The sequence below is a fragment of the Melozone crissalis genome, unplaced genomic scaffold (assembly GCF_028551555.1).
Source record: "Melozone crissalis strain CALT ecotype California unplaced genomic scaffold, PUWL_Pcris_2 ptg000013l_1, whole genome shotgun sequence".
In the NCBI taxonomy this organism is placed as follows: Eukaryota; Metazoa; Chordata; class Aves; order Passeriformes; family Passerellidae; genus Melozone; species Melozone crissalis.
The window spans coordinates 44,532,558-44,556,060 of NW_026535791.1; the positions used below are offsets into that span (position 1 = coordinate 44,532,558).

At 42.0% G+C, this 23,503-nt stretch overlaps 1 protein-coding gene across 5 annotated transcripts in view; it reads right to left on the reverse strand.

Moving 5' to 3' along the window:
• Positions 1 to 4,844: 4,844 nt before the first annotated feature.
• CRACDL (CRACD like) overlaps positions 4,845 to 23,503 on the reverse strand; it is a 62,938-nt gene continuing 44,279 nt past the window's right edge. For 4 of the 5 annotated variants that reach the window (XM_054272014.1, XM_054272013.1, XM_054272016.1 and 1 more), the window contains 5 exons: positions 20,948 to 21,175; positions 17,695 to 19,255; positions 7,869 to 8,068; positions 6,104 to 6,236; positions 4,845 to 5,233 (listed from right to left, as the gene is read on the reverse strand). In XM_054272014.1, the coding sequence (XP_054127989.1) occupies positions 5,088 to 5,233; positions 6,104 to 6,236; positions 7,869 to 8,068; positions 17,695 to 19,255; positions 20,948 to 21,175 (2,268 nt within the window). In that variant the 3' untranslated portion in view covers positions 4,845 to 5,087. The remainder of the gene's footprint in view (positions 5,234 to 6,103; positions 6,237 to 7,868; positions 8,069 to 17,694; positions 19,256 to 20,947; positions 21,176 to 23,503) is intronic. The other variant, XM_054272015.1, reaches the window with a different exon arrangement.

The window sequence follows — 23,503 nt, forward strand, 5'->3', positions numbered from 1 at the left end:
TGTCTGCAGGCAGCCTGCCCATCAAAATTATCTCCAGTGATGAGTGCAGAGAGGATGAGCCAACAGCTTATTAAATAGGAGTCTCTGTTATTTCTGCTGAGAAAGGTGGCTTTTATTTTCCTGAAGGGTTATTAACTGAATTCTTCTCTTGTCATAACTCTGGTTGTTTTCCTCTGATTTTTCCAGACAGTTCTCCTTGGTTCTTCAGTGGAGGCAAGGACTTGGAGGGATTTACTGGTAGTCTTGTTAAATTTGGGGCAGGGCGAATAAAAAGAATATGGAAATAGGATTTCTTTGGGAGACACAATGACCAGAACCTCTGACTTTGGGACAAACTTGGCTCTGCAGTTCAGCAATTGCTGATTTCTGATGGAGTGTTGAAATCTTCACAGCACCTTGGACTGCCACCTGCACAAGCAGTCCCATGACTGGAGAGGGACCCCAGAGGTGTGCAAATGTTGGCATTGCCTCAGCATGTTCTGGTACCAGCTGCTGGCTGGGGAGGGCAGCACAGATTGTGGTGGGCAAGAGGAGGGTCTTGCCAGATTCCTCTGCCTCCTCCCCATCTCTGATGGGGCCATGGTTTGCTGCTGCTTGGCCCAAGAGCAGCATGGATGGCCCATTTGCCATGTCCCAGAGCTGCCAGCATGGGTGGCAAGTGCCAGTGTAAAAGCCATGGTAATTGTTGCAGGACCCATTGGTGCAAAGTGTAATTTTTTAGTAGACAGTGAACAGAGAATTCTTTCTTTTTCCTTTTTTTAATTAAAGATTTCTCAGGAAGAACTGACTTTCAAAGGCAGGATAATAATTTACATGTCAATTCTAAACTTGAGAAATCAAGCTATATTTGGGAAAAAGTGGAGACTACTGGTTACAATGAGTTAAGATACCACAGTACTTCGCTCAGCAACCTTGAATCCAATTCAATGGAATTATTAACCTGCAAAATATATAATTTTATACTTATTTGCATAGGTAAATGAACAAAGCAAAAAGAAATCAACAGTGAAAGTATTCAGTGTGATGGTGAGTGAGATGGAAGGAAGGAAAATTGTCCTCAATCACTTTGCTTCAGTAATATTTATATGCTCTTAACTGCATTCCTAACAATTCTTAAAAGAGAGATTTGGAATCCTGGAGGGGGAGATAGTTCAGCATTTCCCAGAATGATCTCCATTTAAGTTGCCTTAAGTAAGCTAGAGTGGTTTTCTTCTGGGAATACAGCCAATGTACACAGAGAGTTAGAATCTGCAGCAAAGGTGCTGCAAGATACTGCAAAGGAAGAAGATCTGAATGCTCTGTGAGTACATGTCCCATCAGTCCCCAGCTTCAAAGTGAAACATGATGCAGAGCATTATCTGGGAGTAATAATCCATTAAAAAATCTATATGTGGTTTTTATTTTGTGAAGTCAGACAATAAAAGATCCCATGCTACAAAAACTCAGTGTTTTCTGTCACTTGTTGAGCATCTTGTCAAACATTGGGAGTATGTGAGCCTGAGTGAGACCTGTGCCCCACTAGAGCTGAAATGCCTTCTCCTGCAAGAGTTAATCCAGGCAGCCCCATGGTGCAGGATCACACAGGGTTACCTTCCCCCTGGGGTTTTTGCAGACACACGGCACTGCCCAGTGCTCACATGGGGTCGTGTTTTTGTTTTTTTTTTTACTCTATAACAGTACAAAAGTTATCTTCTAACCACAAACACAAAATCCTGTAATTAAACCTTTGTTACCCACAGCAAAGGGCTCATCATGTATACAAAGCAAACATTTTGGCAAGTTTATTGTGCTTCTTGAGACTAAGACAGAATTAATAGCATTGCAAAATTACAGCAAGCTGCTTGCTACACTGCTGCTGGATTTTTTCACTGGAACAGGATTTTATGTTCCTCTTCATCTTGAAAACAAATGCAACAGTTTTTATTGTCAAAGGCAGCACAGTGCAAAACACCATATCAAAATAAAGACTGAGGGGATATTTTGACCTTAAAAAATTGCACTTCACTGTCCATTTAAAATCATTTAGGTGCATTTTTTAATATAAAATTACTAAACACTGGGAGGTAGCTGATTAGGGTAATCCAACTAGTAAACTGCATAAATCATCAAATTTAGGGCTTTTGTGCTGAAAGACGCCTGATAGATGATTTCGTCTGCATTATGTGAAGCCTTTCACTGCTGGGAAGGCACCTTGCTCATTAAACAGAAAGCCAAAGATGGCTCATTCAGCACTTCTGGAAGAGGAAATTTCTATTGTTCAAGTCCATTTTGTTGTTGTTCTTTGACTGTAATTCCAACTCTGTTAGCTTATGCGTGTGAGTTGTGAACAAAAGGTGAATTTTTATATTTAATTTCTCTGTTAGGTGTTATATTCCAACAATATATATTGCAGCTGCCTGAGCAAAATGGATCAGCCTTAGTCAGTCATATCGCCTCTCAGCTGGAAAAGTATAATGATGTCCTCATGAAAACTGATCAGATCTGAATGGCTTTTCTGGTGGCATCAAGCATGAAACATAACTCACTGTTCATACAGGGGAGAGAACTATATTTTTATTTGCATGTTTCTATTTCCACAAATCAGCCATTTCACCAAAGAAAAATACATGAGTTTGAAAACTATTTTCTGCCTACTGCTGCAGGACACCTGTAGCAAGTCCTACTTGCATGACCCTTTGTCTTAGAGATCTGGAGACAGAACAACACTATCAGAAAATAAAAATTCCCCTGGCTGTCATATCAGAGGTTCAAGTAGCCAAGTGGCTTCTCTTGCAAAAAGGCCAAGGCCATTGCAGTGGTGGGAGAATATGAAGAAGACCACTGATTGCAAAAGTTCTTGAAGTTTTAATTGTTTCAAAAGAGAAGGAATTGTAAGAAGACACAACGTACCTTTAACTACATTTCCTGGGAACTTTTTCATGGGGTGGCAATAATTAGAGGGTACAAATTTGGTCTTTTTTTATATATTATATTCCTTAAATAGAGAAATTGGGTTTCTTTTCAAGATTGCTGCAAAAGGTAATAACATTACACTTTTTGCTAATAATTTATTTATTTCAGAAAGGGTGTTTGAAAAGAGAGGGTGTTAAGATGGTTTTAATGTATCTCAAAAATGTGTATATTTCTAATGTAGGTCCTAGAATATTAATACCAAAACAAAAAAAAAAAAATATCACTTGAGATTAAGGACTGTGCATGCTTGCTCATGAGGGAGAAGTGTGAAATTTTTTGCACAACCAACCTTCGGGCAATTGAGCCCAAGGCTGCATGTCCTGTATTTAAGTTACCATTTCTGCTGTGGATCTGTTTGACAGAGAGCTGTCTTGCCACTGGTGATTTCAGCAGGTATCTCACACTGCCTCTTGCCATCTGCAGGGAGGAGAAAACCCTGGGACAGCAGCAGAACCCTGTTTGGGTCAGGGCTGCTACAGCTCTGTGATGGGCTGCAGCAGGTCTGGGCCCATCCAGGACTCCAGCAGCCATGCAGGCTGACAGCAGTGCAGGCTCACTGGCTCTGTCCTAAGCTCTGCAAATATAAAACTAGCTCTTCCTCCTCCTGTTTTTAACAATGGAAGACAACCTGACTGAAAGCCTTTAGCAGCATCTTGGATGTTCACATGCTCAACTATTTCTTTGTTCACTACTAAATGCAGTTGTCATTACCAAGAGGGCTCAGGTTTTCCTTCCTACCTCTGTAGAGAAGACAAGATTTCAAAACTGCAAACACAGGTGCTAGAAAGTCCTATGTTTCCTAAAGTGTCCCCACATTTTTCCAAAGAGAATGTAATGTGATAATAAAAACAAAATCATTAAGACAAACATAAATAAACCTAGGGATTGCAGTGCTAAGGTAGTGCTTCACCCATGCATACACAAAATGAAATGCTTGTCTTAGCAGTGGGGCATCACAGGGTTTGTCCTTTGCTTCTGTAACTCATAGGGAAGTCTTAAAATATGTTCAGAGTAGTCTCAGTCAATCAGCAGTAAATGATTTATCTTGTCAATCTTGTTAAACAAGCGAAGGTGAAGAGCTGAGACTTCATGAGTGGGAGTCACAAACTGGTGGGGGAGGCTCAGGCCAATGAGCACAAGGATGTTACATAAAGGTAGTCAAGTACAGACATGCCATCTGTATGTTACTGGTTTTTAATGAGAGGAATTAAGATTATGTGGGGGGTGATATGTGAAGCTGGCACTGTGATAAAATTCACAGTTTTCCTCAGCATTTCAGTTTGAACTTTAGTTCCAGTATTTTCAGTTCTTAATTTTTAATTAAATTCATATTGACCATTGTTACTAATACCATCTTCCTGACTGGGCATGAGGTTCCACAGGAAGGAAAGCCAGTTGCAGCCAGATGAACCCAGGTAGGAAAGTAACTGTGAATATATTGATGAGCTTCCAACTGCAGTTCCATTTCCTTACTGTTTGCCTGCTTGAAAACACTGTGCAACCCAGGCTACTCACAGAAAGAAATGAGAATTTTTTTCATGGTCACACATAAATGTGCATATTTGTGCCTCCCAAAATGCAACCTAACCCCAGAAACTGTACCAGTGGCTTAGCTAGGCAAACCTGAAGTTCAAGCAACACATTTTAATGGAGCACTCACTAGCAACTATTCAGGAATATCTCCATGGGCCTAACAGCTTTGGTAGAAAGTGTGTCCCATGATTCCAGTGAAACACATCAAGAGAATCAGGATGTAAGGGCACAATTTATATCTGTAAACAGAGAAAACCGTAACAAATAGAATGTTCGAGCAACAACAGAAGTTCAACAAAGTTTAGCAAAGATCCTGTTTGGATACAAACATCAGTAAAAGCAGAAAATGCAAGAAATACATAAGGCAAAAGTTTTATTTTCTGAAGTGTAAGTACGTCCTTAGCATAATTTAAGTAATCCATTGCTATTGCAATTCTGATTGCTACAAAACTGAAGGTAAACTTTTTGACTGCACCTATTGCACACTTTCTCCACAGCTGCATAATAAAACCCTTCTGTATCAAGAGATTCTTCACTGTGATTTGCTGGTCTGTAGGAGTTCGGTCAAGTAGTTCTGAAAGATGCTCCTTGTTTGCATGGTTCTATTTTATAATCCGCGGCATATCACTCCAAGCTTGAGACTTCTTTTTGGCCAGCTCCATCCAGGATGGCTGATTTGGAGCAGCATTACTGGCTTTCTTCAAGGGGCTCATTTCCTCCTTATCCACCAGTGCAGGTGATGGAGCTACTGGGAATAAAGCACATGGGCATTTTACACTTACCTGCTGTGCAACTAAGCACTCTCTTTTATTAAATACTTCCCATGCCTTGCCCTGTGGTAGAAAATCTTTACATTTCACATGGAAACTCCTTGTGCAATAAGTTATTGAGAAAATTACCCATCTGTGCTCTAAATAATACAATGGTTTTCTCATCACTATTATATTTTGATCCCTAAATTTACCAAAACTCAACATGATTACCTGGATTCCTTGTTGTGCCCTATGTTAACACCCAGGCCAAAGAAGAGAGTCTTAGCTAAAGTATTCACATGTGAATTCCTCCTTTACTCAGCCCCCAATTCACAGGAATTTTATTACTTCAAAACTTCTGCCCTTCTTTCAAACTTGAATTCACCAAGGAGATTTATAACAAACTCATTGTGGGAGGACTGATGGCCAGACAGTTTGTGATTGCACCACTCCTCAGCTTGCTGAGGCAGCCACATTTAAATTGAGTGCTATTATAAATATTTTTGTTTACATTTTACACCGTGATAGTGCATTTGGGGCTCTGTCCTATAAAAGGGCCTGGAGTTCTTGATTCACGTTTCTTTCAGCACAAGTTTTTGGCTACCCCTTTTTACTCTCTTGTTTGTAATCAAACTGGTGAGAAGAATATAAATAAATAAATAAAACATCAAATAAAATAATAAATAAATAAAACACCAAATAAAATCCCAGACATGAGTGCTGAGAAAACTCTTTGTCCTGGCTGATGCAGGGCTGAGGAAGAGATTAGGATCTAGCCCCTACTCCTTTTGCAGCACACTCAAGCAGGATTTCTTCTGACAAGGGTGAGAGATAACAGCCTACATTTTAAGAATTTTGTTTCTTACCAGGGACACAATGTGACAATGAATTGGTTCTCAGCAGGGACTTTGTTTCAGACTTTGTGTCTTTCCTCTGCTCTTCAGAAGTGGTTTTAGGTGCCACGTGTGAAGGTTTACTCCATTGTTGTTTCACTGCCCCCTAGGCACAGAGAGGGATAAAATCCAAGTAATTCAGGGAGAATGAGTTCAGTTTGGAAGAACACAAGCAAAGCAGTGGATGGGGAGCCTGCCACAGTTCAGCAGACATTGGTCCCACTCCTCTCCCTTGAGGTGACACCTGTTCAGAAAGCTACAGTGTTTTCATGTAATATCCATGGAACTCAATTTCACTAACTGAAACTATCCCTCAGTATCTCTTACCCATAATGGTATGAGTAGATAATTATAGTCTTCACTGCAAAAAGTATTCCTTTGCACATCTCTACAAGCATACATAGGATTTGGAAACAGCCTCATTCTCTCATGTTCTCCTTCCATCTTCCAAATTTTGAGGGCTATGGCACTGTATTTTTGGACAGTTGGTGGTAAATGGATTTTTCATAAAAAAGAAGTCAAACATATCCTCCAACAGATTTTCTTGCCAGTATCAAAAACTACCCTGAAGTGATAGTGCCTGGTGCCATGTGGGAGAAAGAGAAAGTGGGAGTAGTACAGTGGCACCAAGCCTCACATGCTGCAGTCAGAAGCATCTTGGCATGTTTCTCTGCTAGCTGCTACAGGGAAATAAAATGCATGGCATGAATTTCAAGGATCATTGCCAGCTAAAATCTGGAGTTTCCTGTTCTGACATAGAAACTGTATTTTGGGATTGTGCTGGGCATTACTGCAGTTCAGAAGTTGGCCCAGACATCTTATTAGGTATTATTTCTTGTTAATCTAACCACTGCTATTTTTCATCACCTAGAAAGCATCTCTTATTCCAGGATATAATACACCTGTCTGGGGTGCTAGCAGGTGTCACCCTGAAGCAAGAAATAGGTCATTTGCACTGGATATGCCATACTGGTGTAGGACACACATGCTGCTGCATCAGAGCAGGGTTCTTATTTGTGCAGGATGCAAAACAGGCAGCAGGTGAGTGTTCTGGATCCATGCCAAGCACTTCCACTGGCATAGCTGTGTCATCTGGGAAGATCATTAGCTACAGGAATCACTCTCTTTTCCATGGGATCTCTGAAGAGGCAGTGTCAGCCCAGGTTCCATGGTACCACATGGGCTTCTGAATTATCCATATACAGGGAACCAGAATTTGTATATTGGCAATCTCTGCAAATGCAAAAGTTATTTTTATCCTATTTCACTTCTCAGGGCTCTAAAAATTGTTACCTAGGAGCTTCTGGGACCAAGCTGCTCATCCAGGCTTAACTCAGTCAGGAGGTATAAGAGGTTCAATGAAAGGCTGTGCTTAGAAGGGTAGTTAAAAGAGAACACATTTCCTCTGCATTGAGGAGGATCAAAGACTACAATTTAGCACTTCCTTTTGGATATTTCAGCATGCAATACATGTGTTAGATCTGGTAGGTATGCCAAGAAATTTTACACACTTCACATAGTTCCAGGATTTTGATTTCTTGGAGACACAAAATTACACATCTGAACAATCAGAGAACTTTGTATCTGTAACACATTTATGAGAACAGTGTCTTTTTCAGTTACAGTTACACTCATTAAGTATCTGTAATCATTATGGCATGACTGGTAACATAGCAGTAGATCCAAATAATACTACAGGAGGTGATACAAAAGCATCACAAATTTGTACTGCAAGTACCTCTGTTTGTTCCTTTCCTTTATTCTGTTTCTCTGTGTTTGACTCATTATCTGGAGCCACGAGCTTTCCTCTGTCGAGTTCCTTCTCCTGATGCATGCCTCTCTGTTTCTGCCTTGCAATGGAAATCCAGGCTGGCTCTGTAGGAGTGTCAGGATCTTTTCCAGGGTCTGCTGCAGCCATGGGGGAAGACACGCTTTTCTCTGTTGATAGATTATTTATGTACATGGTTAGAGGATAAAGAATTGTAATCAGCTTCAGCTCCTACTTTCTCAATGTACTGACTGGTGCCAGAATATGAAACCAGCCTGGATAAATAGTTCTGTTTAGTTTGGTCCCCAGAGAGCAATTTTCCTGTGCTCACAGATTTAAGTTATCATTCTACTGGTGAGAAACGCTTTGCATCTTTGTTCAGCTGGAGTGGCAGTGTCACTGCCCTCACGTGAGGGAGATGCAGAAACATGAATGAAACTTCTCTAATCTGCCCCTTTCCCAAGGTCTGCCCCTTCTGCTCCCTCTCCCACAGTACCTTTGAGACAGGCAGCAGACCATGCAAAGGTGGACACAGAGGGACTGCGGTGTTTCAAAGGCAAACTTCTCCCCACTGTGGCTGCCCTCAGCTCCCGCTCTCCTGATGCCCCTGCAGCAGCAGCCCATGCCTGAGTCTGCTTCCTGCCTTCCTTCCACCCCTTTAGGAGCAGCTTCCCCACATGCAGCAGCAGCCCATGCCCTAATTGTTTCCTGCCTCCCTTCCACCCCTTTAGGAGCAGCCTCCTCCCCAGCTCTGTGGAGCTCACAGGCGCAGATTCAGTCATGGGTGCCTGTGCACAGCAGTCTGTGGTGACTGAGCACACAGAAGCACTGCTAAAACCACAGAGGGACTTTCTGGTCTTTTGGTGTAAGGTCTACATTGACAGATCCCTGCTGATGCTGACCATGGTCATCATCTTCTGGTGCTCTACCAGAAATGAGACTTGAGTAACACAAAAAGAAAAAAGACAATTTCTGGAGAAGAAAGTCAAAACTACTACCCAGCTGACCTCACAACTGCTACCCAAGGACGTGCAGAATCCAGGGTTACCGGGAAGAGAAATACCCTGTATTCAAATATTCTGAGAAAGGAAATCCTGTCTAGTCACTGAACAGAACTTGGTCAAGAGAAGAGCCTCAGCAGCTCCATTGGCTCCATCCCCCTGGTTCTCCATTTTTTGACTCACACTGAACACAAAACTGAGTTTCCCAATGAATGGTAGAGCTTCTGTGTAGTTTAAATGAGGAACAAGAATAACAACCTCAGACCCAAGAAGGCTAATTTCACCTTTCCCAGCCAGTTCTGGTCACTGATGTATCAAAATTTACAGAAGGCTCTTGCAGAGCAGAAGTTAAGCTTCTGATCCTCAAATGACACGTGGTCTTGCTCTTTGGAAAAGTTTATTACTTAGCCAGCATGCTGTTCAGGGGCCTGGGAGGAGGCAGACCCAGTCAGAAAGTTATTGCCCTAGGTCTCTTGGGGCTCAGCTGCTCTGCTGACAGTAGAGCCAGCCACAGGACCCTGTGGAGCTGTCAGACATGTTTCTGGAGCACTATGGTCTAGTTTGGTGGACTTTGGCCCTGCCCAGGAGAGCAGGCAAATGTCTCTGAAGGCACACTTGAGATGCCTCATGAAGGCATGGAAGATAAAAGGGATGATGCACTCCCAAGAGCTGGAGTCTGCCAACACAGGCATATTATGAAAGCCCACAAACTTGCTTTGCTCAGGGATTTTCTCAAGTCATTTTTATACCTCACCAGAGAGAGAGTAGTTATTTGAACAAGAAAACATTGTAAAGCCTATGTCAGCTAAAAACTGAAAAAGAGAAAACCCCCCATGCTTTAATGCCAAAGCAAGATGTTTTGCCAGCTAATGCCTGCATTTCCCTTCACATTCACCTCATGCAATCTTGCAGGAAAACCTCTGGAAGAAACAACTCAGAAGTCCAGCTGTGCAAATGCAGCACAGATAAAACAGGATCTCTGAACACTGAAGGAGCTGCTCTCCCTCTTGCACAGCATGTTACTCTAATTCTCTGCACCCACCTAACCCCCATCTTTGCATGACAGCAGCTCTTCCTCCCATTATCTTTTTCCAATCTTTTTTTTTTTTTTCCAATCAGCCTTCTACTGGCTCTCCTTGCTTCATTTTTATCTTCTTTTACAGGATGCTAAAGAATAAGGCTGGAACAGATCTCAATATATCATGTAGTCTATCCTTCAACTGCAAGGCAAGACCAGCTGAAAGATCAGTTTCATAGAAACTGTTTCCTCACAAATATGTATCTAAGTCTCCTGAAACAGGACAGGTCTCAGAGTCTCCCTAAGCAACCTATCCTATGGCATAGCTCTTTTTTTCTACTTTTTTTTTTTTTTTTTTTTTTTTTTTGGTGCCTGTTGGGTGAGTTAAATCTTCCTTGCTCTAATTTAAATCTGTAACTACTTCTCCTACACACTATGGACATGAGCAGATTACTCATAGTCTCCTTGCAACAGCCTGTTATGCATTTGAAGACTTAGACCACATTTTCCCTACTTTTTTAACTTTTCTGATTAATCTAATTCTCTAGATCACTCCTCCATTTGTAGGAATTGTCCTAGAAATCTCCTTCAAATATGATGGTCAGAAGTGCACTTGAGATGAAACAGTGTTAGCATCAGCTGACATGGAAGGACTACACCACTTCACCTGGAATGGTTTTCTGTACATGTCAGTCAGTGCCCCCTAACTCCCACAGCTCTCCAAGATAACCACTAGCAAGTCAAAGTCTGAGAGCCATCTTCTTCCAGTGTCTTAGGACAAACCTCACTGGGATCTTAAGTAAAGCCACACAGTTGAAATGATGTGATGTCTGCTAATGCATCTGCCATCACATTCCCTCCTTTGCTTGTAGCCATGTCCTTAAGCCCATCTGCAGCCATCTGCACCTTTTCAGGTGGTGGGCACTTTGGGCATTGCCCAGTAAAACAGGTGCTGTGCTTCCTCAGCTCCCAAAGCGCTCCTGTGACACTCCTGAGCCATGACTGAAGGTGATGTCCCGTGCTCCTCAGAGCTGAGGAGCAGCTCTCTGGCTGTACAGCTGCAGACACACCACCACATGCAACCTCTTCCACCACCTCTTGACCTTCCTTCACCATCTGTAATGTCTTGGTGCTCAAAAACTCCAATGTCTTTGTACTGAAGGTCCTTTTCAGTTCACCCACACTTTTTGATGAGACTGGGAACCTGGCTTCTGCCTTGATGCTGCTAGTGATGTACATCTTAGCTGCTGTGACTCCAAATCCCCCTTTGTGTTTTGCCCCATTTTCCCTGTCACACCACAGGAGCTTTATGTAAACATCAAGGTTGTTCCTTCTCTGCTTCCACCACACAATCCACACTGACAAAATGAGGCTTTATTTACTGCACTACATGTAATGGTCATATTGCTACCTGTGCTTCCATTTCTCTGTCATCCTCATGAGCTTAGGATTCATCCTGCTGTTATTTCACTGTGCATTGCCTGAGATAACAGGTTCCCAGTTCCCCGGGTTCCCAGTCCTGCAGTGATGTGTCTGGAGGCTGCTATTATAGCAATGTTTTTCATAAGGCAGACGCTCTAATGAAGGCATCAAGCACCCTTACTCTTCAGGCAGGTCTCCCTGATGAGATGCTAGGCATTCTAGTCATGCCAATTAGAAGGCAGCCAAATTAGAGCCAGGTATTATTCCATAGGAGATCCAAATGTCCCTTTGATAGTAGGGAACAAAAGCTCTTCATCATAATCTTGAAGATTTTATATATATATGTACAGGCCAACTTAGGACAGCAGAGTAGTATCACCTACAGAGGATCAAGAGCTGATCTGCTGCTGGGAGAGGCTTTCTTGTACCTTTAAGCAATTACATTCTGCCCTTGTCCCTTTGAGAGTCTTTGCTGCAGAAAGCCAGACAGGCAGACAAGGCAGGGGAAGTGCCTTATCTTCAGAAAAAACCCATCAGATGCAACCCACGCAGGATTTTCTACCTCATCCGTCAGCCAGAATTACTGTAAGAGGTAGAAGAGCATATTCACTATTTATTACCTATCCCATTGCCCAGAGGTCCTTTACATCCTCCCACCTCAAATTAGATAAGGTTTCTTGGCAGTATATATGCACCATTGTTCCAGGCAGAAGGATGAAAGGTGGTGAAGTAATCCAGGAGATAGTGTGGTGAAGAGAGCTGGCAGTTTAAGGTGACCTGAGACTGTCCTATGCAGCTCTTGGTACCCCAAGGGACACAAAGAAGCAAAAAGCTTTCTCAGGAAGTGACTGTTCCCAAGGGAAGAGCTGCTCACACATCTTTCTGGGTTCATGACTGGATGATTGCCTTGAACAAGTTCTGTCTTATCTAGTCATGGGATAGTCCATGTGCTTTCATGGTTCACCCCCTGGCAAGGCACAGCATTTAAGGAACTGGGTTACCAGAGTGGAACCAAAAGTACTCAAAAGGACAATTTTAACTCCTGCTTCTGCTGTGTGTCATATGCACAATAACTGACACAGAAACTCCCAGCTGGTAAATGCCACTCTTAGGGAGATAACAAAGAAGTACAAAATGCAAGCAGTGGTATGCTCCATCCAAAGCTGAGTCAGTTTTGACAGATCACAGCCTCCACAAATGCCCTGTGTTTCATTTCTTTGTTGAAGCAGGGCTGAGCATCTTCTTTCTGTGTTGCACTTGAGAGATTTTCAGAACAAAACTAAAATCTAAATAATATTCTTCATTTCATATTACAACGTGTTGTTTTAAACAATGTGCTATTCAACTCATTCCTTAATAACTTCATAAGCTAATAAAGGATATTGCTGGCAGCAATTTTTCTCTCATTCATTCACAGCTTTAACCTCGTGATTGCCTCTTTTCCTGGTTTCCTTGGAGCTGGCTTGGCCTCAGGCTTTTTTGAAAGAGAGGAGCCCCTTTTTCCCCTTGGGATAAGCCACCAACAACGGAAAGATACCAGGTCAGAACTTGTCAAGCCAGTCTGTGCATAATGTCACCATGTATTAAAGCCAGCAATTACTGTAAGCTGAGATCTTCTGCTGCCTCTTGAAACCACACCCAGAGGCTGCTGAAGCCTTCCCTTCATGTCCTCCCCACAGCCAACAAACACACATGGGACAGTCACAAGGTCAGCTGTTCTTGCTGCATTCTTCACCACTTCCACAGCTTCCAGACCAACCACTGAGGATAGCTCTGAAGCCAAGTGAAGCATAGCCACCTTCTCAATTCCCTCCTGCAGATCAGAATCCCCTGAGCTCTCCTCCTCTGAGTCTGAAAGCATCAGGGCTGGCTGCCTCAGTGGTCCTCTAGAGGGGGGAACTCCCCTTCTGCAACCCCATTTAATACAGGTATCTGTTTCTCTTAGTATCTTACTAAAACAACTTCCTTTTTTTCCTCAGACTAAAGCTCTGATCTTATAGATGAAATGTCTTCTGCCTAAATATTGTGGAAATAAATGTGTACACTTCTCACTGATATTTGGATATTATCTTGTAATATGTGTCAGACTGGTTGTATGAACAATAAGATGAAGATAATACATTAATGTATAAAAGGAACTATGATTGACTTGTTATTGTGCATGGCTTTATACACACACGCAGGAAGTGAAAGAAAAATACATACCTACTTCTGTCTATTGACAGATAGATATACTTCATGTATTCAAATGTACCTCCCTGTGTGTGCTGCCTATACAGATAAACACAGCAAAGACATATTCAACCATTACCCTGAGATTTAGGGATTAACTTTGTCGTTTTTAGAGATGGCCTCAGATTTCTTTAAATCTGAGACCTGCTTTCTTTACATCTAAAAGCCTCTGTGCACACAAATTGTAGAAGAGGTTCTTTATGACATATAATTCTTATACTTGGAAGAGAACATCTTATGCCTGCAAGGACTGCAAAGTGGGTATTCTTGCCCTACATGTGTGCAGGTGAAAGGTCAGAGCCAGAATTTAGAGTCTTTTGAAAGTCAAACCACTAACAGCAAGCTAAGCTAGCTTGTGGATTTCCTGAGTGTTTTAAAAGCAAACATACTCAAAACTAATCTAAACAACTTTACACAGGGAGATAACACTCTCTGTATGTAAGTGTCATTGTTTTATAACACTGCTTATGCATGCATATTTAATTCCACACTGTTGTATCTTTGCTCATTTATAAAACTCCAGTTATTTTAAGAAGGGCTTTACAAATGCATATAGCATTTAGAATATCCTGGCCTACATACTTCCCTTTGTTTATTAAAGTACTACATGCATTCATGTCAGTGTTCACACCCAATTCCTTAATTTCAGACAAAGCTATTCTAAAGATTTGGTTAAGAATTTCTGACATTTCTTTCTTCCCTAAGCTGCCCTGGGAGGTATTTAACTTTTGGTTGGATCTATACCACCGATGCCAGAAGAGTCTTTTTTACACAAGAAACTGCTGTTTGCATCAAAGTCTATTTCACTGCTGGAAAACAGCCATGTTGCAAAATAGCCTGACACAACAGAGAAAGCAACTTCTTTTGGGAGAAAAAAAACCAGACAGCTTGTTTTTCAGCTGTAGCCTGGACAGCATTAAAGCAATGTCTTTTTGATGTAGAGAAAAACACTTCTCTTGTCATTTCAGAGCCTCTATTTTCCAGGCAATGCACACCAATTTCATTCATCACAACATCCATCGTTCTTCCCTGAGCTCTTTTGCTCTTTTCAGAGGATGTCTGCCCACTACAGCTCCTCAGCTGCTGATTTTTGTTTATCCTAATATGCAGATTCAGACAAGTATTGCCTATGGTTTCGCTGTTGTAATAACCTGTTAACATATGGTAATTGTTTCTGCCCTTTACAGGATTTATAGCAAACTATCAACTCCAAACAACACAGCTTAACCTTTTAAATCTTGCAAGGACTTGTGCCTTTAGCTCCAGAAACTTAAAGACTCCTCCTGGGGTGACTAATTTCACACAGCCATTAAAGGGCTTCCTTGCAGCCTGAGAGAGGTAAAGCAATCCCTCAGAAGTTCCCCAGAAAGCTCTGGGTAGCAGGAGTGCTGCTTTCACCTGGAGTGGTAAGCCAGCATCCCATCAGCTCTCCTGTTCCTTTGGTACCAAAAGTGCTGAAAAGCTAAAATGTGAACTGAATGAACCACATTGCTCCTGCTGACCTCAATGACACAGCAAAATGACTATTTTGATATTAGTGTGCATGAGAAGGGAACTGCATCCCCTTGTATCCCCATTTCACAGCTTGTCTTGTTCAGCACACAGATTTCCTAACATGCAGGGGTAACTCCCTGACAGCTTAAATAAACAGCATCTCTTGATGGTGACCACAGCTCTTTGAAAAGGCTGATGAACTCAAGGGCTAGGAGAGAGCTGAGTGGGTGTAAAGTAAAAAAAAGAAGTGAGTGTCCAAGCAGATCCAGAGCCCAGAGATGCCTGATAAGACACATGTGATCCATGAGGGGCTGTGTTGATTGTGTTTGTCGGATTTCTCCTGTTTGCAGTTGCAAAGACATAGTCCTGACTCACTGAGCTGAGGGAAACTTTTCAAGGAGCTTAAAATTATGTTTGGGCTGGGCTATTTCCCTGCCAAGGCCTCATTGCATCTCATGACTCTACTATGCCTCACAGAGGGACATAATTATGGGAGTCACTGTGCAACTTTTCCAGGGCACTCAGAGGAGGTGGGCACACCTCACTCACCCATGATTTCAGGTGGCCAGGTCAGGCTGATGTGGCCACAGCACAGGGAGATGCTTGGTCAGGTGTCTAAAGAAGGCAGTAGATAAGGAAGAAAACTAATTGCCATCACAGACCAATCTGAACCATCATTTTAAACAACATCAGATCATATAGATTTGGTGCAATACTCTCAGGGGGAGGGGAACACAGCAGGACTTCTTAACCCTGTTTCAAACTCCAGGTGCATGCATCTCTATCAGGGAGACCAAGGCACAACTCCCACCCACAGATCTGTTTTGCAGAGGGCAGTTCTGCATCTCAGGGCAGAGGCTCCTTCATCCTAGGGCTGAGGAGCCACAGGAGAAGCCTGGAGGAGAAATGTGCTCCCTGGCTTCATTTCTTCCCCTTCTTCTTTCTCCAGCACTATTGTCTTTTACTGCAGGAAGACATTCCAGTCCACCTTCAGGCACTCTGGGACTCAGCAAGAGAGATGTGATACAGGGCTGTGAGAGGGAGCACTGGTACTCCTACTGCTCTCCTCCATACCCTGCCAGAACAATCCTGCTGTGCTAGGTCTTCTCCTCTCTTGTTCCAGTATGACCCTCCCCAAAATCTCAGTCCATCAGAGATGTGGGCATCACAACAAATAATCAACTGCTCAGGGCAGCACAGAAGGGAAAATGCCTTTAAAGGGAGTATTGGGATTATATACATACATACATATATATATATATATATATATATATATATGTATCCTGCCTTGCCTGCAGGGTGTGGGGAGGCTCTGGCTGGATGGCTGTGGGGACCTCATCCAGCTGTGGATCTTAATAACCTTCTGCTTTATGATGGCTGGGAGAGCAGGAAACTGTGAACATGGCCAAAGTCCTGCTGCAAAAATGTCTGTAATGCTGCAGCAGAAGACAACTGAAATCAGGTGTCACTCAGGTAAGTTGCCTCTGGGACCAGAAAGAGACTTTTGTCACCCTAGAGGACAAGGGGCATCCTGTGCCCTGAGATCTTCTTCTGTTTTGGTGTTTGCTTACTCCAAAGCTCAGAGACAGACCCCAATCAGAGAAAAGCAACCAGATGGGGGACAGCTCTGCAATGGCACAGAGACAGCCTATTATTTACTTGGCCAGCATGTTTTCACATTCATAACATCAAACCCATGCCCATACAGGTCCAGGACAAGGAAGACTTTTCTTCCACATATCAGAAGACCTAAAGATTTACTTTTTCCCCTCTCAACTGTTCTCTGAAGTGAAGAGCAGAGGTCTCCTGCTAGAACTGCTTGAGTGTGCTTCACCTAACGTGTTTATTGTCATTGCAAAGACCCCAGACAGTGGTGCCCCTTTCAGTCTTTCCTGTTCTCTGCCTGCAGTCCACGGTGTATAATTAGTCTCCAGAGGTCTGATTTTTTTTTAATCTCTAACCCAATTTTATAATACAGACAACAGGGTAAAATATAACAATCTGCAGTAGACACGATCTTATGGTCTCTCCTGCCTTTGAACTCCAGGAAGCTGCAGGGTTGTTAATTTTTGTTTTAAACAAGGAATGAGTAATGATAAAAATAGATAAATGAATAAGAAAACCTCACAGGAGGCAATAAATAAGTGGTGTGTTTACCATGGCAGGCAGTGGTGGAGCCTCATTGCATTTCTGCCTCAATGCTATGGTGAAAAGAAGGTCTAGAGGTCTGAGTCACTTGTCTCACAAAGGGCACTACACTTAATTTGGGCTCTTGGATTTTGAATTGCCATGCAGCACCTCTAAATGGGGACACTTAGTAGCTTGCTATTCCTGTTTTCCAACATGTGCTAGTGTGCTTTATTTTTTGAGTGTCACTTTGAACATCCTTTAAACAATAACCTGAAATTCAAAAATCAGAGGTAAAAACATCTTATTCTGTCTGTTGTTTCTTCCCTGCTGTCTTTTTTATAATCTTTTCAGCAAGGGAAAATAAGGGAGCAACATCACTGAAGGCAGAGCCATCAGCTCGTGCTCACCAGGCAGACACAACAGTGCTGCCTCATGCTCTCCACAGGTAAGATCATTCTTTGCAAGTGAAGGTAACTTCATAAAGTTTTGGGAGTCTTACCAGGCACTTTACAAGCAGTTGACTGTTTCTCCAGGCCTCTGTCTTCATTTCTGGATTCAGGAGAGTGAATAGCTTTGTCCTGTTTCTCCTTGCTTGCAGCAGTGTTTGGAACGGTTATGCTTTGCAACACTGGCTTTTTAGGCAATGGTGGTTTGCAACTAAGCTGCTCAGAGGACTTTGCTTTGGGTTTGATCTTCTCATTTAAAGAATCACCAGTATTTGTATTGGCTGTTTTTCTGATCTCTGCCTTATCACCTCTTAGAAAAGAAGACAATCCCTCATTTTCTAAATTAAATTCTGCACTGTATCTTTTAATCCCTTTCGATTCTGGTGGCGAGTTGTCTTCATACTTCAAGGACAGTGAGGTGGATCTAAGTTTCACTTGAAAAGGACTTTTATCTTTAAAACTTGGCTGATTCTGAGATACCGCTGAAGAATTGTTTGGCATTGGTACTTCATCAACAGCTGGGGAAATATAACCAGCCAAACTTTCTGTAGATTGGCCTGTGTTCTCAGAGTAGGATTCTGGCAGCAAAGTCTCCTTTTTGCTGCTACTTATTTCCTTGCCCAGATCTGATCCCTTCTGGAAGTCATCTTGCCACCTCTCATTTCTTGAGGAGACCTTTGCTTTGGACAGGAAGAATCCAGTATTTAATGAGCTTTCCAACTCTGATCTTTCTGGGAAATACAAACTTCTGGTGCTTGGTCTCTCCCGTGCAGAGGAAACAGAAAACTTTTTGAAGGCATTGAGTTCATTAACTGCTTTTTCAGCTTTCTTCCCCAACTGTTCCTCCTTGTTCTCCTTCTCAGAAGCAGCTGCCTCCTGTGCAGTCTTTATTTTCTCTAGAGAGCAGAAAGTAGGTGATGCCATCTGCATTGAGGAAGCAGGATGTGAAACATGAAATGAGTCTGTGGGCTGGGAAGAACCCATGAAACACTCCTTGCTGGACTCTGACAATAGAGTAAGCTCTTTGTCTGTCCCTTTATTACAGGGCATTTCCACATGTACCTGATCATCCTTCTGCTTATTTTCTTCTGACCTTCCCAAGCAAACAATACTATTCTTACTAATTGAAATATTTTCTTCAGAAGGTAATTTGTTTAATGGAAACACAGTAGGAAGCTCCTTATTTTCCTGATTTACAATATTGATTGACCCAGCCCCAGACAACAGAACCAGTGTTTCTGAGGAATCTTCTTGCTTTTGTACTCCTCTGTCTGAACTGGAATAGGAAGAACTTGCAGAGTCTTTGCCTTCTGATGGCAGTGAGGACTCAGGCTCCTCACACGTCATTTCCAGTGCTGGTTGGCAGTCCTCTGGCTGATTCTCTGCTAGCAGGGTTTCCTGTCCATCAGCAGGCTCGGAAGCAGGCTGAGTCACCACTGGTCTCAGAGCAGGAGGGTGGTCCTCAGGCATTTTGGGCTTTGGCCAGAAAGCCACATCCTGTGTTGCAGCTGTGCTGCATGGCAGTTCTTGATTGCTGGGCTTGAATACAGCATCATCCTCTTCGTCTTCCTCTGGGGTACAGCTCAAATCAGTCAGAGATTCAGATTGGGTCCTCTGTAAAAAAGAAATACAAAAAGCCCTGTCACCATGTACAGCTTCACCTTTTTTCTTATTCATCATTACATTTACAGCTGAGATCTTAGAGGAAGGCAATACTTGCCTCCAGTGCTGAGCTAGCAGTTTTCTTAACCTATGGGCTGGATGCTTTTTTAATTAAGCAGATTCTGAAATATGCATTTAACCAATATAAAAGCAATGTGTGACATTTCCTTCTGCACAACTAGTGCTTTCATGCCCTTGTAGATGGGAAGTCCATCAGAACAACAGCCATTGGACTGTCCTTGGCAATTGATTCTCCAGAGCATACTGTCTATGTTGTGCTGCTCTTGGGCAAAAAGCAACATTTGAAAGAGAAAAATCTGTCTCTGTATTTTGCTACTCCATACTAGCATTAAAAATAAAACAACCCATTCTTCCTTAAACATGACTCTGAAGAGGAAAGGGTACATAGAAGCAAGAGCAAAAGCCTAAAAACCCATCTTGTTATGACACTCCATTCCAGCTGAGTATCTGCCCCATATGGCAGTCTTGTTTCTAATCCCACTGTCATACAGCACTACAGCCTTGCTTCCTTTGTGTAAAAGTTTTCTTTTTCTTTCAAGAGTTAAACTATTTGATAAAAGTTTATAAATTCATATTTAGTTTAAAAGTTAACAAATTCATATGTAGTTATCTGTGAAGTCTTGTGATTAAACTTGATGTGAGGACTGGCTAAGTACACAGGATTATTTGAAAGCACAGTAGTGAGCTGCTGAATATGCCTTTTCATATGGTGCCTGTATTAGCTCACTGTTTCCCCATAGTTTGTTGGGTAAATATATACTTTGGATGTAGGCCCTAACACTAAGAACACAAAACCTACACTTTAAAGATATTTCAGGGTGCTTATGACTTCTCGTTCTGTAAATGCAACAGCAAAAAACCCCAGTTGCAATGCCACCTGCATCCACAATCCATATGCACAAGAACATAAAAGCACAAGATATCAGTTAGCCAAAAGCAAGGAGCACAGGCAGAGCTGGGCAAGAAAATATGAAAAATTGTTTTATCAAAACATGTGAACACTCTCTGTGGGAATCCAGAAGGGCTCAGTCAGCTGGCAGTTATGGGCAGCCTGGACAAAGCAATCATATTTTAGTAACGATGTTAGAATGGAAAAGAAGGATTGATTGCTGAATTATTGCTTTATGTGTTTTTCTAAATAACTGGCCTCATCATTGTGCTGCTCACAGCGGTGCTCTACCAAGCTGGAAGGCCACTCACAGATTTGGGGAATACAGAATATCAGCTAGTAATATTTTGTGACAGGGAGAATAATATTTCTGGTAGTAAGCAAGCCAAATTAATGGTTTTACTGTATTTAAAACATTGGAAAAACCTATGAACAATAAAGTCTAAATACTGTAGTAAAAGTTGAAAGCTTCAGTGCTAAAAGAGAGGAAGGAAAGAAAGCAAGAAGAAAAACTAATCTATGCCGTTCACAAAATATGACAAGGGATCAGATAAATTGTATTTAGGATGGTTTAGAAAAAAAGATGTGGTTTTTAAAAAATATTATACACTTTTAAATAGCCTTTTTAAAAATAGTATGCACTTTCATTTATCATATCTGAGTTTGAAGTAAAAAGTCCAGTAAGAACTTTCTGGATTTTTGTCAAAAGTGACACTGTTTATTTTCACATGTACCTGAGAAAATTTTCTCATTCTACTGGATCTCTGGTTCCGGGGTTTTATTAAAAGCTTATGCTTAGCAGCAGAATTATCCAAGAAAGCAGAAAGCTCAGGCGGAGTGTCAAAATTGGCTGTAGGGGAGATGGTGCTGTCAGATGTCCGGGGAGTCCCAGCTTTGCTACTTCCGTGCCTAAGGAACAGCTGGCCGTCTGTGGAGCGAGATCTAGAAGAACCCAATGCAATCTGAAAAAAGAAAAAAAATCCCCAAACGGAGAATCAAACAAAGAAACAAAGACACAAAAATAACAACTCTACAAATAAGTAGCCATATTTATTACCATTTTAAGTTTGCCTCTTTTTCTTTTTGACTTTTCTTTAAAATACATTGCATTTCCTAAAGCTGCATGTGATGTACTGGTGTTAGCAATTCTGCATTTTTAGCTGCTAGAATATTATGATATACTGTCCAGGGGGAAGGAGCAAATCCCATCTAACTGGAAGATCTAAAGCACACAAATACATGGCCAGCATGTTTTAGAAGACAGATTTACGAAGAGTACTCAGTTACAGAACCTAAAGGGCCATTTTCCTTTCTGGGTCTGTCCTCTAGCATCTTTATCTATGCTCCTATCCACAGCTGTTTTGTGCTGAGTATCTTTAGCTTCTTATATGTCAACAGGTCCTTTCCAACTCTACAATATCCTCCCAAAGAAAAAAAAAAATTAAGAATTCATGGCATTAACACTTAAGTCAGCTTGTGTTTTTACCTCATGTATTTATATCTGCATTTACTGGAAATGTAAAGTTTCATTAGTAAACTATTCTGGAGAAGGAAGCAATGGATAATTCCTACTAGAGGCCAATAGCCCATCCAGAAACAGCTCCTGAATGCTGCAAGGGCTGTCACACTTTCACAAAGCTGGAATTGAGCTTGCCTGTGAGCTTCGCCAAAAACTACCCTAGTTCCAGGGATAATGCAACAAGAACACTGGAAATTTTATTTAAAATAAACTCTAAAAAGAGTTCCTCCTTCCTCGCAGATTCAGTTTGGCAAATAGGCAAAATGGTATTTCCAAACTATCTGTCTCAGCATTAACATCACCTCTGGCAACTCATTAAAGCACTCCCTTTGTAGGCTTGAAATTCTGGTTCACTCCTTTGGAGATTTCCTCCTTTGTCACACTTTCTTTTGTGGGCATTCTTCTTTCTTCTTCTTTCTTTATTTCTGGAAGTAGTATTTTACTAAGGAAGTTGGATGGGAGAACGGCAGGGCAGGTTGTGTTCATCTTATTTTGGAAGAGAAAAAGCATCAGCAATATCTGCAAGTAGAATTCTGCAATATGCACTGCAGCCCAAAGAAAGTCTGTAGTGTAGTGAGGGCCTGCTGCAGCTTGCTCAATGGCCAGGGGAAAACTCCCATTGATTTTAGCAGAGGCTGGATCCACACCTTCTAATCATACTTTCTACTTAAGAAAAAGAAGGTAGCTCAGACATGCTGAATAATGGATAATGGATGCTCTCATTAATTTTAACTCTACAATATCTGCAGTCTAGTAGTCAGACATGACTAATGTACAACAAACGATAGGTGGCTGCATTATACATTAGTAGCTAACAGTGAATACATTGACATTTCAGCTCCATGATAAAAACACAGCACATGTTCTCTTTCAAAGCACGTCATTATTTGCCTGCCTTTCTTCTGGCTTCTGCTTTTCCTCGAGAACTTTGTATGTCTTCTCCTTGGCAGTGCTCAGTGTTGGTCATTACACCGGAAAATCCAAAATCTGGTTTCTTGCTTAAATTTCAGCAGCCTTAGTGAATGCCAGCTCTGAGCCGGCTGCAGAAGTTGTTTGTCCCATGAAGTTTGGCTTTCACAAAGCCTGCTGGAGAAGGAAAGAGTTGGCAGACCCTTTCTCCAAATGTCATGTGCACATGGCTCAGTCATCCTTCAGCTGGTCGCGCTGGGTGGCACAAGGTGGGGGGCCAGGAGGAAACCCCATCCCCAAAGCCCAGACAGGAGAGTTGTAATTCCTTTCTTCAATCCAGAAAAGCTGCCAAGACACAGCAAGGTGTCACTGCTGCCCAAAACCTCAGGACTGGGTTGTGCAAAATTCCTCAGCCCTGTGAACTGCTCTCCTCTGGCTCCCAGAAGCAGGGCTAATTTCTCTGAAATGTCAGGTAGTAGATCCTGTGGTATGGGAGGAAAGCCTTTAGATGGAGCTGCATTCTGGCTGCACTCTCAAACTACCCTGGGTTGAAGAGAACTCTGAGCTAAATGATAGGGCATGTGGAAAAAGCTAAACAGCTGTGTAGTCATCGCCACGACTCAGGAGTCAGCAAGTGAGTCAGAAAGTAATGTTAATGGATCAACAGGGAGACATAAATCCTCTTTCAGCAAACATGCATCTGGACTGGGCACAATTACAGTGAGCCCGTAACAGCTTTCAAGAAATACTTCCTTCATGAGTTTTGTTGTTTTTATTCTAAGAATAATAATATTGCACTGCATATAAGCAGTTTTTTCAAACAGCTTCATGTGGAATCTAAGAAGCAAGGCCAGAAATCTTT